Raw genomic sequence first — 17,408 nt, forward strand, 5'->3', positions numbered from 1 at the left:
TTGATCAGCGGGAAGGAGTGATGACAAGAGGCCATCCCTGGAAGTTACGAAAGGAAACTGTGAGCAAGAGGGTAAGGAGTGGTTTCTTTGTGTGGAGGGTGGTTGAGCCGTGGAATGCATTGCCTGATGGAGTGGTGGGAGTGAGAACGGTCAGTGGGTTTAAGGAGTGGTATGATAAACTTTGTGTTTCTCAGGGGGGGACTTCCCCTCGATGAGTCTTGACAGACTTTATGTCTTAGAAAGGACCTCCCTCGATGAGTCTTTTGACTCCTTGGAGGCCTGAATAATAATAATAATAATAATAATAATAATAATAATAAAAGTTGATCTCTTTTCAACGTTCACTGCTCTCAAACTCTCCATGATGTTACATTCTCAAGGATCAAAGATTTTTATGAACATTACTCATTCAATTTCTCAACTATATCCTCTGCAGCAGTTGTCCTTATACCATTTTCTCCAATCAGTGTCATCCTACCATAATCATTCTTCTTTTTGTTAGCTACATATCAAAAGAACTCCCCAAGGTTTTTGCTTCATTACCTAACTGCTCATGCTGCACTTTTGCTATCCTTATCAACTGAGTTACTCTCCTTGCCTGCTATTTGTGCTCCTTATGAAATTGATTATTACCACTCATCTTATGTTATTTCCATAATAGCTTCTTTCTCTGTATTGAATGCTTAATCTCTTCGATCATCATTTTCACACCTACCTCACTTAACTTTCTAACACTTGGAATAAATTTAGAAATTGCTTCTACTAGATAGTTCTTAAATAGCACCCAAGCAGCATTGATCTCCTTTCTGCTCAACTACTCTTTTCACACTATAGGTGCAAGCTGTCTCCTGGGCTTCTCATAATCGCCAGTCTTGTAGTTCCGCACATACCCTGTCCTCACATGGTTGACAACCACCCAAGTAATCACTTCATGGTTACTCTTACCAACTGGAAGGAGATTTGACACCTGATTTATAGTAACAGCCTCTGATTATCAAATAGATAATCAAATCCAAAATTCTGAATCCTTGCATGCCCTCTGTTACATACTGTCTGAGGTAGTTGTCCCTCAAAAACTTGAGAAATTCATTTTCTTTACTTCTGGTTGCTATCTCTTCATCATAATCCATATTGTTGTAATTAAAAGTGCCCATAATCATGACCCCTTTTCCTATTTGCTTGGCTAATTTGTTTATACATGTCATGATCTCTACCTTCAATATTACACAGATCTATAGCAACATCCAACTAAGTATTTCATTCTATTCCTCTATCTCACACCATAATGCCTCAAACTCACTGACACCATTCCTCCCCCCCCCCACTTGCATCCATCTCCATCTCCCATTTTATCCTTGCTGTCTTCACAAAAAAAAAACATCATACCTTTACATCTCTATTCCTGTGAGGAATATCCTCATCCAACTATATCTCACTTATTCCAAAAATATTTGGGTGAATAAACTCAATTGATGCCTCCATTTCCCTTATTTCTGATACTTCTAGCATTCATATACAAACATAGCTGCTCATTACTAGATCTATAAGAAGTTTCACTGATGTCATTTATCAGATGTGATGTCTCCATGCCTTCCTCAAGCCAATTCTTTGTCTCCTTACCTATCCAAAAACCTTCTTCAAATCCGACTGTTCTTCTTATATCCCAGTTCATTCCATTCACTTCTGCTCTGAGCATTAGCCTTTTTCATGCTGTGTTCCCCTGTCAAACTTGAGTCTCCCTGTTTGTCTTGCACACTTGTTCTATCATTCTCTACACTCATACTAACCACTTCTCCATTCATGATCTCTACTTCAGTCTCTGCTTCCTTACTTTCCCACTCTTCCACATTGCTTCTTACTTTGCTGATATTCATTCTCTGCACTCCTTATTTTTTCTTTCAGCAGCAGTCTCTCCAAGCGACTCGCACCAAAACTGTTCAGATGCAGTTCATTCTTATATAGTTGAATTCTTTCTTCAGATTCATCCCATACATTAAGAAACTGTACTCCTTTCTCTTCACATAATTCTGCTAACATATCATTCATAATCTTTGCTCTCCACCTCATCTCATCACTGTCATAACTGGGCAATACATTGATCACCTTTCCTATCACACTATTATCTTTTATCCTTCTCACCAACCTCTGATATCCAGTCTTGCATTCTCCTTGTTCTCACTCAAGTCAGTTGTTCCTACTATCACTATCAAGTCTTTTGCTCACTTACTCTTGTCATGTCTAATGACTTAGGCACTCTACTCATTTTATTTCCCAAAAACAACCTTGTGCATCTTCTCATGTACTACACTGCTAAAAATCTAATCCCCATACAGTGCCATTTGCAAGTTTTTCATTACCCTTTTATACCAACATCATTCATTCTGTCTTCTTCACTCTTCCATACATATTTACAGTTTTCTTCATTTCACTCTGCATCTGCTTCATCTCTTATCTCATCTTTAACTCAGCTTTCAAATCTTGTATCCTTTTTTTTCACTGTCATTCACTCTCGTGATTTTACCAGTCACACAAGCCTGTTTACTATTAATTGCACTCTGTTTTTCAACATCATTACAGCATGCTTTATTGTCAGTCAAACTCTTTATATCACTATCACTTCCACATACACTTTCTGAACATTCACATAATCTTCCTCGAGTACCATTTCAGTTATGATGCAATGTTTCTCTCTCATATTTAAACAAGCCTCATGGTTCATCAGAATATTGCACTTCCTACATATCCACACTCACTCCTTTCTCTTATTCAGCCTCTCCACATAAACATCTGCGAAATCTTCCCACATATACACACTACATTCACAGCACCATAGCATTTTTGAAAAATCCATTGCATTCACTTTACTTGTCTTTTGCTGATATATGCAACCATCTACCTTTCATGGCCATATTGAATCAAAGTACCAACAAGAAACAATGAATTTAAAGTAATACTGCCTGAGAGAGGAAAAAAAAAAAAAAAGAAAACATGTTCACACTCAAATATCTTATAACACTTAGTCTACAAATTGGACAATATTGCCACAAATTAAATATAAATTTTATTTAACTTTTCACAGTCTACATGACAATTGATGTGTAGTACTCCCAATCACAGCACTCACAATACGAACATCAGGTTTGCTCACCACCCCTAAATGGATACACCACAATATTGCTTCCCTTTGCAAAAATATTTGACAGGCTCCACATAGTACATGGAGTCCAATTACTTAATTTGGAAGAAATGGCAATGGACATGAATCTGGTGAAATGGATAAGAGCTGCTATGTATGGACATCAGAGTTGTATATTGTGGAACTGAACAAAATGAGAATTACAGTTGACCCAGTAATTGGAAATCTGATGTTCAATTTGCACATTAGTGATAGTGAGGTTTATTTGAGGAGGAATAACCAGTTGTTTGATGGTGATGCTAAACTGGAAAGAGCAATAGTTAATAAATGTGATGTAGAGACTGTGCAGTAGGCAAAGGAAATGACTGCTAATTCAGTGTATTAAAAGTTATGCGTAGTATGATAGACTTTGTGTTTCTTGGGGGGGGGGACCTTGATGAGTCATGATAGACTGTGTTTCTTAGGAAGGATCTACCATGATGAGTCTTTTGACTCCATGGAGGCCTGAATAATAATAATAATTTTAGGATGAAAAAGAAAAAACTACAAACTGAGTATTGCACAGATGAAACTGCTGTGCAAGAAGTTGATGGGGCTGGGGATTTAGACATAATGCAAGCAGAGTTGATGTTCATAGGACATATGGTAGAAGTGAACAAAATATCTCAAAGGATGTTAAACACCCAAAAGTATGGGTAAGGAGGCCCCCCTTTATAAGGCTTTGATAGCCGTTTCTGGCAATATGTGCAGATTTGGTCATATAGGTTTCTTATAGATGTTGAAGTGACTAAGGATTCTGATGTGAGTGACCAAAATGGTGACTGGTTTGTTGTGCTCCCTGTGAAGATAGACTAAAGGTTATTATTTAATATTAGTATTATTCAGGCCTAAATGGAGTCGAAAGACTCATCGTGGGAGGTCCTTCCTAAGAACATAAAGTCTGTCAAGACTCATCGAGGGGAGATCCCCCCCTAAGAAACACAAAGTCTATCATACCGCTCCTTAAACTCATTGACCGTTCTCGCTCTCACCACTCCATCAGGCAATGCATTCCACGGTTCAACCACCCTCCATGCAAAGAAACCACTCCTCACCCTCTTGCTCACAGTTTCCTTTCGTAACTTCCAGGGATGGCCTCTTGTCATCACTCCTTCCCGCTGTTCAACCAAGCAAAATAACTCTCCAGTGTCAACCCTGTAACCATCTCTTAACATTTTAAAAGTCTCAATCATATCACCTCTCCTTCTTCTATCCACCAAACTCTGCAGTCCACATTCCCTCAGCTGATCCTCGTAACTATCCTTGTACAGCCTTGAAACCATCTTTGTCATCCGTCTATGTATCCTTTCCACAGTTAATTTATCCCCTTCAAATCCTGGAGACCAAATCTGAGAACAATAGTCCAAGTGTGGTCTGATCAGAGACTTATACAACGGAATGATAACCCTCTTATCTCTGCAGGTCAGTGTCCTTATCATAATTGCAGCAATCCTCTGTGTTACCTTCACCACCTTTGCAATATGTCCTCTAAACTTCAGGTTTCTATCAACCCCAGATCTCTTGTCTCCTCTACTTCCTGCAGCATAACTCCTCCCATAGAGCATGCTGCATCTCATCGATGTTTCCCAAACCTCAAGACCTTATATTTTGCTGCATTAAACTGACACCCCCATTCATTTGCCCATCTATCTAACTTATTCAAATCCTCTTGCAGGGCTACCACATCTGCACTATTACTAATAATCCTTCCTAGCTTCGCATCATCCGCAAACAACTGAATATCCCTTTGCAATCCACTGGCAATGTCATTGATATAAAGGTTAAACAATATAGGTCCTAGTACTGAGCCCTGTGGGACCCCACTTGTAACCCTCTGTCTCCTTGAAACTGCTCCACTATACACAACTCTCTGATACCTATCAGACAGCCAATCCTGAATCCAGTTGACCAATCTGACATCCAGACCCATGTGCTGCAACTTAAATATCAGCTTATCATGTGGCACCCTGTCAAATGCCTTCGCCAAGTCTAAGAAAATTGCAGTATATGCCTTTCCCTCATCTAATGTTCTTGTAACTTTATTATAAAAGGCTAGCATATTGCTAAAACAAGAGCGTCCTTTCACAAATCCATGTTGATTCTCACAGATAACATTACCCTCATCTGCCCAATGTTGTATACAGTCCCTCACTACTTTCTCCAAGATGTATTACAAAGTTTAGCTGATAGGTGAAAAAGAGAAGATGATAAAAAAACATTGTTACTAAATGGATTTTACAAAGTAGATGCAAAAGAACATTTTCAGTATATGACTGGATGGGTGAGAAGTTTTAATCTTGGAAGTAAAAGTGTGGTTAACAAGAGTGTAACAACTAGATTTTTGCTTGGAGAGGCAATTTTGAATGCTTTGTCAGTGAACAGATTTAAAGAGAGATAGGATAAGCATTGTGTCATTAATGTTTAATGTGGCCCTCCTGTGGTTGAGCCTTTGGACTCTATGAAAATGCCTGTGTAATAATAATAAGATTGGTTATTAGAGGATGATATAAATTGGTGAAAATGGTAGAATAGTAGCTGCTGTGGAGGGTGTTTCAGATATTTAATGAGCAGTTCACGTGGCTATTTCATCTCCATAAGTGTGAGATCATGCAGAATCAGAATGTATCAAAAGTCGGAGAAATTATGTTGAGAAATGATTCAGTCTACTTTATTTTCACACATTATATTTTGTTTATTGCACCTTTTTATTTCACTTTTGGAATTGGGAGTTGCCGTTATGTATAACTTTCAGAATGTCCTTTGTAGTAAGAATCTACAATTTTTAAACATTTAATTTAATATTGAAACATCTGTATAATATTATTCTGTTGCAGGAAAGGAATTGGTCTTCACTTGTATGACGATAATGAAATAAATGTGGAACTTATCATTTGTTTACTAATATCTTGGACTGTTTTATTTCCTCTATTGGCTTTTCTTCTTCAACGACGATCACACCATATAAAGGTAATCTACCACTTTTAATGACATTTTTTTGGTAAGAAAATAACAGTGTTGCATCATACTAATGTTAAGAAATTTTGCTTTTTTGTAATACCTACAGGGAATTTGAGTGATATGAAAATTGCAATTTGAGGAAACTTTTAATCATATAGAAATAATTTAAAATAATCTAGATAATGGAAAATTTTTGAAGATGGAAATATTCAAATTAATGATATGCAGAATTTGACCCTTTATTTCATTAGTTTTGAAATATATTTTGACTGTCATATGGGATAACTTGCAAATCTCCTTTTTTACTATTAAAATACTTATGGAGATGCTAAAGCACTATTTGGTAATGCACGTAATGAAACAGAAGTCATGCTACTAAATTGTTATTGAGAGCAGTTTGCAGAATTCTGTAATGTTAATAGTGAAGATGAGAATTCTATAAGACTATCTCCAAAAACTTGGAAAGTGAAGTCTATTATTCCTGGTATGATTGTGCTGATGTAGTAATGTTGTTTCACAATCCTCTTTTAACAGTCTTTCCAGGAGGAATCTGCTTCATTCAGTATAATTCAAAATAGTTCTTCTGTTGGATTCTGTGACACCTGTTGACTTTAAATCCCAAATTTTCAAGTTTCAGAAACTTAGGATCTAGGAGACAAACCAAGATGACACCACTCCCATCCACCTAATGGCATAGTGTAGTCATATCAGGACGTTTAGTGGACAATAGCCTTTGTGTCCTGTTTGCAGTCATCTAGAAGCACTGAACATTACCATCAAGACAGAAAAAAAATATTTGGCTGTCATATGACATTACCAGATGACATAAAATGATTTTCAGAAATTAAACTAATTTTTTTGTCATTGTCTTCACCTTATAATGCTTATGAACACTAGTTTACTTATACTTTACTGCACATAAGTGCCCTCTGTGTTCAACAAAGAAACTTAACAGCCCTGCTTTGAATTAAAAAAAAAAGAGAGAATAAGTGAGGGAACAAAATTGAGGCCTGCAGAACAAAATCATTGAGTAGTAGTTTCTTAAATTGTCAGTTTGTGTGTGTGTCAGCACCTCTTAAACTTCTTTCAAAGAATTAGATATTCTTCCCTCAGACAGAACTGCATAAGAATCAAGGCATAATCTGCAATCCCTCAGATCTCAGCTTAGTCTTCGACAAACAGTTCAAGAACAAAAGATAGCTGTTTGATGATTATGATATATTCAGCATGTAAACAGAAGTTATTCATTGTTCTTTTATCAGTTGTTTGTATCCTGTTTCTATATATATAGTCATACCCCGACTTAGGCGAATCTGGAGTTACGCAGTTTCATTTATGTACGTATTTCCGTCCCACTTCAGGCCTCACCACTAGTCTTATCTTTCCGGTGCCGGCCGTATTCGCCAGTGTCGCACATACTGTGAACAAGCACTGACGTGTTTCGCGCAGTCTCCATTCATGCACAATTTTTATGGTCTACAACCCTTGCGATTGTTTAATGTTATGTTCTTGATAAAAATTTTATCACATAAAAAATAACAATGTCATCCAAAGGAAGCAAGTCTGATTCTTCTACAGCTAGCTAGAAAAGAAAAACATTGACTTTGGAAACAAAACTCAACATTATTAAGGATTTTGAAGGCGGAATGAAAATTTGTGAGCTAGCAAAGAAGTTTGTCTACAGGAATCCACAGTAAGAACAATCATAAAAGAAAGGTTTACAGATTTTGGAGGACATAGATTCTAATGAGGAACAAATTGTAGCCACAAGGTAAGGAATAAGAAAATCATTAGCTTGCTAAGGACATCTTACATGTGAGGCAGATCAAAGATGCTGAAGGAAGAGTATTATGGAGGGATGTGGACATAAGAAACAGATGGAAAATATACTTTGAGGGACTTCTGAATGAGGAAAATGCAAGGACTCACAGAGGAGATGGGCAGCCTTCTGAGGGGATGGTGCAGAACATCAGTAGAATGGAAGTGACGGAGGCCATGAAGAGGATGAGGAATGGAAAAGCGGTGGGCCCCCGACAGAATTCCAGTGGAGGCATGGAAGGCACTGGGGGAAGAGGGAATTGACCTGCTGTGGGACCTGTTCATGAAAGTTTGCCAACAGGAAAATATACCCGAGGAATGGAGGGAGAGTACTCTTGTTCCCATCTACAAGGGTAAAGGGGATGCACAAGACTGTAAAAATTACAGAGGAATAAAGTTGATGTCCCACACAATGAAGATCCTAGAAAGGGTTCTTGATGGTAGATTGAGGGAGGAGGTGGAGATTGCAAAGGAACAATTTGGCTTCATGCCTGGTAGATCAACAACAGATGCTATCTTTGGGTTACGACAGATGATGGAAAAATATCGAGAGAAACAAAGGGAGCTACATCTGGTATTTATTGATCTGGAGAAAGCATACGATAGAGTGCCAAGGCAAGAAGTCTGGAGGTGTCTGAGGGAGAAGAAGGTGCCGGAGAAATATGTCAGGTTGGTGCACGAAATGTACAGAAATGTGAAGACAAGTGTTCGGACCTGTTTGGGACAAACAGAAAGTTTTCAAGTAACAGTTGGCTTGCATCAAGGGTCAGCATTAAGTCCGTTTCTGTTTAATATTGTGATGGAGGTGGTAACAGAGGAGGTGAGAGAAGATGCACCTTGGACAATGCTGTATGCAGATGACATCTTGCTGTGTGTAGATTCAAGAGAAGAAGCGGAAACTAAACTGGAAAGATGGAGAAAAGTACTGGAAGAGTGAGGTATGAGACTGAGCAGAAGTAAGACAGAGTATATGTGTTGCGCAGTGGGCGGTGGCCAGGAGACAGACCTGGAGCTGGAAGGAAATGTCATCAGGAAGGTGAGAGACTTTAGATACTTAGGTTCGACAGTGGAAGAAGATGGAGGAGGTGAGAAGGAAGTGGGATGCAGGATACAAGCAGGTTGGAGGAACTGGAGGGAGATGGCTGGAGTGTTATGTGATAAGAGGGTGCCGATCAATCTGAAAGGCAAAATTTATAGGACAGTAGTGAGGCCAGCTATGACATATGCTATAGAAACTGTGGCCCTGAGGAAAAATAACATTAGCAGGATGGAAGTAGCAGAGATGAGAATGCTTAGGTGGATGTGCGGTGTGACCAGAAAGGATCATCTGAGAAATGACTATGTCAGGGGAACAGTGAAAGTTACGAACTTAGGAGCGAAAATACAGGAGGCAAGGTTGAGATGGTTTGGTCATGTGATGAGGAGAGAGGACGAATATGTGGGAAGAAGGGTCATGCAGATGGATGTGCAAGGAAGGCGGAAGCGTGGGCGGCCAAAGAAGAGATGGAGGGAGCTGGTAGAAGAGGACTTGAAGATGAAGAACTTGGATGTGGTGACAGCCCAAGACAGGAAGGTGTGGAGGAGACTCATAATAAACAGTGACCCCACTTAAGTGGGAGAAGCTGCAGAAGAAGAAGAAGAAGAAGAAGATTAGCTTGCTATGAAGAAATTTTGCGTGACAAGAAAAAGACATTATGCCGTCAGACGAATCTGTTAGATTTTATGAAACCATTGACTTCGAAATAACTTTCTTTTTTTTTATGTACGAAAAACTACAATTATGATTATATTTCTATAAAAAATAGGTGTTTTTGTAAACCTTTGGTCCCAATTAACTAATATTTTGTATGTTTGTATGCAAAATTATACCCGAGTTACACGAATTCGACTTATGCACTTTTTGTTGGTCCCACCTACCGCGTTACTTTGGGGTATGACTGTATTAATTTTTTTTCCTTGCATTTTTTCTGCACATTTTCTATGTCGAATCTTTTGACTTGACAGAAGATTGGTATATAAATATGTATGTTATCTTGATAAAGCTACAAAATATAAAGCATATTTGGACTATTGTGTAAGATATTGTCACCTGAGTTCCACAGAGAGAAGAGACAGATGAAAAGATCTAGCAGAAGGTAGCCAAAATATCTGGCCTATGGAATTGTGCATGTGAAGATAGATTGAAGAAATGCACTCTTCATAGTTTGAGAAACAGATGGATGACAGGAGACATGAAATCCACAAACTGATAAGGAGATCTTACATTCAAGGTAAGTGACATTTTGCAATTTCTGGCAGGTTGAGTGAGAATTGAGATGATTAGTAAAGGAAGTTGAGTAATGGCATGGTTAGGAAGCATGAAAGATTCTTTTCATGCCAAATGCTCATTGGGTGCAATGGACTATCTTTAGAATATTGATTTGAGCTTTTAGAGATTCAAGCATTAAGTGACACAAAGGGACTCTCTGATGATGAATCCTTAGACTCTATGATGAGCCTGTATAATAATAATAATACAAGTAGTAATCAAGTATACGATTCATATCAACAATGAATAGTAAATCTCCATTTAACTAAATGGATTTCAAATCCCAGTAATTCTGTGATTTGGAATGAGCTAGATGAGTGAGTGATGAAAGCATGTCAACCAGTTGTGAAGATTTGCAATGCCAAGGATTTAGCAGACAGAAGAGTCGTTGGTTGGAATAAATGATTTGAAAGGAGAGAAGTATTATGGCATGAAAGAGAAAGAGGGCTTACTTAGTTTACAGGACTCTGTGATAAACAAATTGGCCAAAAAATTATCATTAATTACATGTGATTAATGGAAGAAGATACTCCTGCAGGAATTGAATGTGATATAGAAGAGACAGCAGGGTACTCCTAATGATTGAAGAGGATATAAATCCAAATAGTACTAATAGTACTATTTGGATTTAGTACATAAATAGGACATATCAGGTCAGTAGTATGTATCTCAGGGCATTGGGCAATAGTATTTGTCAATAAATGTGTCATTGTCTCTAAGTAGAGAGCAGTGATGAAGTTCTGACAGAAGGTGACTAGGTAAGTGGTAGCTTTGATTAAAAAGTGAGAGAGCGAAAGAGGAAAATTGTGTAACTGTAATGTAAGAGTTTGATGACTAAGAAACAGCTAAACAGTGCATGGGAAGTAGTCAAGGAAGCTATATTGGGGGAAGTAAGATGAACAGGTAATGAGAGTAATAGTCATGATATGGAAGGTGGAGTCAGAATGAAAAGAAGGCACCTCAAAAGGCCAAAGGTAATTCCTGAGTTCTTTCACTTTATGGCAAGCAAAACGAAGAATAATCCCAAACAAATTCTTAATGAAGAAGTGGTAGAAAAGTGATAGATGCAGCAGATATTGTGGAATTATTGAGCACTCACTTTGCCTAGATATGCATTCCAAGTAGATGCTGTGGAAGAACAGGATGAAGGGACAGTAGGTGAGTTAAAGGTGTTCAAGATATTGCAAAGGCATGACGCAAATACAGCAGGGGAAACTAGATAGAATATTAGCAAGGTGCTAAAAATGTGAAAGAGAATTAGAAATGTTCTTGATATAATTGACTTGCCTCAGCAGGGAGACTTCCAAATGAGTTGAAGTAAGGTAAGTTAGTTCCATTATGTAAGGATGGTACTAAGACAGATGGAGCTAATTATATACCAAGCAATATTCATGGGATGGTGATTAACGTATTGAAGATAGTAATTAGGAAGCATATTCAGAAATGTGTGAAGGAGTATTTGATCCCTGGGTTAAGGCCTGAGTGCCAGGAAGACATCAGGTTGGAGATTTAATGAAGTATGTACAGCACTGGAAAAGGATTAAAAAATGATTATAATTCTTCCAATATTTCATCTCAGTCACTGAGATATCTTTAGGATAAATGAAATACGTGTGTGTGTGTGTGTGTGTGTGTGTGTGTGTGTGTGTGTGTGTGTGTGTGTGTGTAACTAGTCCTATCTAGGTGGGGCACCCTCTATGGGTACCTGTAGGAGGTCTTGGTTGTAAATTAGGATCTCCAAGGGTTAATGTTGCCCAAATTTTAGGAAGTTTCTTGCATCTGTATTTATTTAAATTCAGTTGATTTCTGAGGGCAGCTTATTATCTTTCTAATGATAGATGCAGGTGCTGTATATACTCCATTAAATCTCCAACGTGATTTAATCCATAGCTTTATCAAGAATAAGGCTTGCTGTAGTAGTCTACTTATATTTAATGATAAAAAAACAACAGTTCAACAAGGGGAGTGGATAATACTTAGTATTACTGAATTTTACAGTTGACAGAATAATATAAAGGAAGTTGCTATACAAGCTGAAACAGGTGGGAATACAAAGTAATGAAAGTATAGTATGGAGACAAAGAAAACAATTGACTAGTGGCATATCAGAAGGATATGATGTCCTTTGGCCACTGTGTTTGCTTGTTTTCCAATGATACATAGAAAGGGTGGTAAGGAGTGCTTTTGATATGAAATATCTGATTTGAGGGGTTGCTTTGAATTAATGTCAGTTTGATTTGCCAAGGTTATGTTTGAACTGAAGATATAGCAGACTGAATTAGTTGATGAGACTGAGACAAGATAACAGATATGGATGGGCTGTTTAGAAGACAGTATATCGCTGAAGTGATAAAATTATAAGAGTGCTAAAGAAATATTTATAGGAATAAGGAAGTTATCATTTTCTTATTCTATAAAGCTTGAATAAGAACACACTGGACTATTGTGCTCAGATATTATTATTTGTATTCCATGAAAATGGAGAGTAGTAGCATATACTACATATTGGTACGGATTGTAGAAATATGGGCTTCAGAGTTTCACATGTAGATAGAGAAAGAAACTATAGAAATATAAAGTTAGTGAGAGGATTATGTAGTAAAGATACAAGTAGGAAATTTTTCAATTCACAGCAAGTGGAAAAAGAGCAAGTGGTCATCCCTGGTAGCATAAGGGTCAAAGAGTGCATACAGTTTTTCTCATTCAATCACTGAGCAAGTAAAATAGATTGCCAGAGGTATTTGAATTTTTCTTCCCTGAATGTGTTTAAGAATATATATCTTGCATATTTCAATGTGCACACATTAGGACCCTCTTTCTCAATAAAACCTCGATTTTTCTCTCCCTCTCGACATGCATATACATTAATGTGCTAAATGAGCATAGGTACAGTAATGATTATGCAATTCCAAAGGATTTCACAGGTCTCCAATTTAAATGGGTTGGTAATGTCATTACACAAGGGCAACTATGGGTATAAAGGGATGTTGAAATGCATGTAGACGAATGCAAGTAGTGTTAAGTTGTTTTCTTATATCTTTTCTTTCTATCTTCCAATCACTAATTTACTTCTTCAGATATTGGGCCTAATATACTTACATCTAGGATTGTTTCCTCTTTGGATACTGGCAAATTTATACTATGCTGCACCAGCCAGTATCCTATAGTAGAAAATATCCTTACTCAGGGAGACAATACTAAATTCTGAGGTGCTCTTACACAATGTTTTACCTTAATACTGCTGTATAGATTCAGACTGCAGTCGTGACCTAAATCTATGATTATATACGCTACCTAATTCCTTCCCGCCAAAAGAGGTTCTATTTTTACAAGTGGTAATTCGGAATCGTAGTCAGGCATGACTCAGGTTTAGGCAAATAAATCATGTTTATTGGAATATCAGAGCAAAATACACTAAAGAATTTAATGCATTCAATTCATCTCAATACTAAATAAGGAAAACCCAAGTTAAAAGATCAACACACTTTAAGTTTAAATCAAAGATTATAAATATATATAATATATATATAACCAGGTGCGAACATAAAGGACGTCAGCGAATCTATTCGAGTGCAAAAACAGAGGGTGAAAGAGATGATAGTTGTGGCAGGAACAAGTGATTTGAAAGAAGACAAAATGGAAATGACAGAGGATGTGAGGGAATTACTTGAGGTAGCAAAAGAGAAGAGTGAGAGAGTTAGGATGGTGAGTATTTTGCCATGGTATGACAGTGAAGTGTTTAGAAGGAGGGCCATAATTGCCAATGACTTTATGCATGGGTTATGCATGGAGAGTGGTGTGGAATTTGTGGATGTGTGGAGTGAGTTCACTGGGCGAAAGGATTTATATAAGATGAATGGGTTATATTTGAATGGATTTGGTGTACGGAGGCTTGAAAAAGTGTTGATGAAAAGTGGATATACAGACTCAGGGAAACTAGATTTATTAAGGGGGGGGGGGAGTAGATATGCAGACTTTAAGGAGGCAGTTGAGTGAGTGTATGAATGAGTATAATATGCCTGAGCGAGTACGAAGGACAACAAATCAGGATGGGATGGTTAGTATAAGGCATCAAAGTAGGGATGGGACTATTGGGCTTCTGCAATTCATGTACACTAAAGCCAGGAGTATTAGGAACAAGAAGGAAGAGTTTTTGGCCTTGGTTGGCACTTTCAGACCACAGGTTGTTGGTATTAGTGAAACATGGCTGACAGAAGATGATAAAGCTAGTGGGATTGAATGCGACGGGTATAGCGTGTTCAGGAGTGACAGGGAGAATAAAAAAGGACGGGGAAGTGTTATGGATGATAGCTGATGAGTTGCAGCCAAGGAGTATAGAAGTTGAACTGCAGGATAGAGAAAAGAGCACATTTGAGGCTATTTGGTGTGAGATAGAATCTAGCAGAACAAAATATACAATTGGGTGCTGCTATAGACCCGGTGATGGAATAGATGGTGGGGATAGTATGCATAGGCAAATAGAAGAAATGAGTGGAAGGAGGGTAATTATTATGGGTGATTTCAATTATGGTAACATTGACTGGAAGGAGGAGAGGCACATGGGAGGAAGGAATTGGATTTTATGCGGTTATTAAGGGACAACTATCTGCGACAGTATGTAGCGGAAAATACTAGGGGGAAGAGAGTGCTTGACCTAGTAATTGCATCTGAGAATGTGGCTGTAATGAACATGACCATGTTGCCACCAATTGACGAGAGATCATACAATTAAGACAGGGTACATGTGGAATTACCGGGCTGGTAAGTATGACAAGCTTAGGAGTGTGCTTGGCTCAGTGCCATGGCATGTAAAACTGCAAGGGCTGGATGTTGATAGTGCATGGGAGGTGGTTAAGAAGTGTTTGCAGGAGGCAATGGTTGACTGTATACAAAAAGTCCGAATAATAAATCAAGTAGGGGTTAAATGGATGAATAATACTATTAAACTTGAGCTGCAAAAAAAAGCTCAAGACCAGGAAGGTAACAAGGTTGGTAAGATAAGCAAAAACGGATTAAGAAAGAAAATTGGCCATGCAGGCTAAAGAGAATCCCAAACAGTTTTTTCAATGTTGCAAGTAAAAGGAAAAATGTTCATGGCTGAATGATTTTAAAAAATGCTGAGGGTAGGGAGGTAACCGAATCAGTCAATATAGTGGAATTACTGAGCACTTTGCAAGAGTATATCATCCAGGTGGTGACATTGCAGGAATGGAAGAACCAACAGCTTATACTGGAATTGTGATGAATGAAGTAGAGGTTAATAGTCTATTACAGAACCTCAATGTCAATACATCTGTGAGATTGGATGGTATACCTGCTCGTGTCGTACATGAAGCGGCTAAAGAATTGTCAGTGCCCTTGACCATTTTGTTTAATTTGAGCCTCGGGTCTGGGTCAGTCCCAAGGGGGTGGAAAGAGGGGAAAATAAATCCGCTCCATAAAGGTGGTTCCAAGGCTGCTGTTGAAAATTACCGGCCAATCAGCATAACAGGAATTGTTATCAAGGTCTTGGAGAAAATAGTCAAGAGGAAAATACAAGATTGGATTGATGAAAATGGGATACTGTATCAGGGACAGCATGGTTTTGTGAAGGGTAGGTCATGCCTCAGTAACTTGCTCATGTATTATAACACAGCGACGGTTGAACTGGATAAGGGTAATGGGTTTACAGTGATTCTACTGGATCTTGCTAAGGCCTTTGACAGGATACCACATGGAATTCTAATCAGTAAAATGCAGCATATGGGGATGGATAGGAGGGTGGTTGACGGAGAGATATCAGAGAGAGGTTTACTCAGGAGTAGAGTCCACAAGGCTGCTTGTGACTAGTAGTGTGCCACAAGGATCTGTTCTTGGATCACTGCTGTTTAATTTGTTCATTAATGATATAGGAAAGGATCTGAGAGGAACAGCTCATTTGTTTGCAGATGATGCAAAGTTGGGTAGGGCAATAGTGAATGCAGATGTCAAAATTTTGCAGGATGATTTGGATAGATTAGAGGTCTGGGCTAAGGAGAATGAATGTCAATTTAATGTGGCAAAATGTAAGGTTATACATTTTGGGGTGAAAAGATTAGCAGCAGTTTACTACATTGATGGAACTGTACTCCAGGAAATTGATGAGGCATGAGATTTAGGAGTGTTGGCGGATAAGGAGTTGAAGTTTAGGGGGCACATTGCAAAAGTGGCCAAATCAGCTTATCCATGAAATCACTTGGTGGCTGAAGAATATGTTGACAAGCAAGTAATTGTTCCTCTGTATCGAGCCTTGATAAGACCCCATCTCGACTACTGTGCCCAGAAGACCTAGGTTTCTTCTTGATGGGGAGGACGTTGAGAGGATTCAGAGGCGAGTGACCAAGATGATAGCAGGTCTGTGGAATGAACCTTATGAGAACAGGTTGAGGATTTGTGGGTTACAAAAATTGGTTGATAGCCGGAGGAGAGGAGATATGATTGAGATATTCAAATTACTGCAGGGTTTCTATAAAATTAATTCAGAAGATATTTTTGAGGACTAGGGGGACATCCATGGAAGCTGGGCAAAAGTGTGGGTAGTAAGGGTGTTAGAGCTGGGTTCTTTACTTTTAGAGTGGTGAATGAGTGGAATGGGCTGCCAGGCTGTGCTGGATGCTGTGACAATGAATGAGTTTAAGGCGAGGTATGATAATTACTGTATGAATGTCGAATAGTTGATGAACATGATTTGGGGCCTCCCTCGATGAGTCTAAAGACTCCCTGGAGTTGCCCTAATAATAATAAAGCATGTAAAGTAACTGATAATTGGGATAGATAGAAAATGATATGGTTTTAACCAAAAGTCCTTTCTGCAAGCAATTCGTAAGATAATATAACAAGCATTCTAATGTTATTCAGTTACTATAAATCTGCAATCCCAGTCTCATTATGTTAAATCAATCACATACAACACAAAAGATCTCTTCCAAACAATTCTTCTTATCCTCAAAAGGAGGTTAACTATCTAATTAGAGTGTGTCTACAAAGTCTTTTAGAATAATGTTCATAATTTACACTTGCAAATAATTTTCTCTCATCTAAGAAATTCTAAACACAAAATAGAGTAATTCTACTTTACCAAACTTTTTCCGACGTCTTTCAACTCCGCGTGTATGCCTGGTTGCCTCTTGC

The 17,408-nt window shown here is 38.2% G+C and overlaps 1 protein-coding gene across 1 annotated transcript in view; it reads left to right on the forward strand.

The window, feature by feature from the left end:
- Positions 1-17,408, forward strand: part of LOC150095269 (sodium-dependent nutrient amino acid transporter 1-like) — a 247,670-nt gene that overhangs the window by 130,645 nt on the left and 99,617 nt on the right. The window contains exon 7 of the mRNA XM_090410475.1: positions 6,010-6,142. Within this exon, the coding sequence (XP_090266601.1) occupies positions 6,010-6,142 (133 nt within the window). The remainder of the gene's footprint in view (positions 1-6,009; positions 6,143-17,408) is intronic.

The sequence above is a fragment of the Typopeltis vanoorti genome, chromosome 20 (genome assembly GCF_054136105.1).
Source record: "Typopeltis vanoorti isolate ZY-2024b chromosome 20, IOZ_Tvanoo_1.0, whole genome shotgun sequence".
Classification (NCBI taxonomy): Eukaryota; Metazoa; Arthropoda; class Arachnida; order Uropygi; family Thelyphonidae; genus Typopeltis; species Typopeltis vanoorti.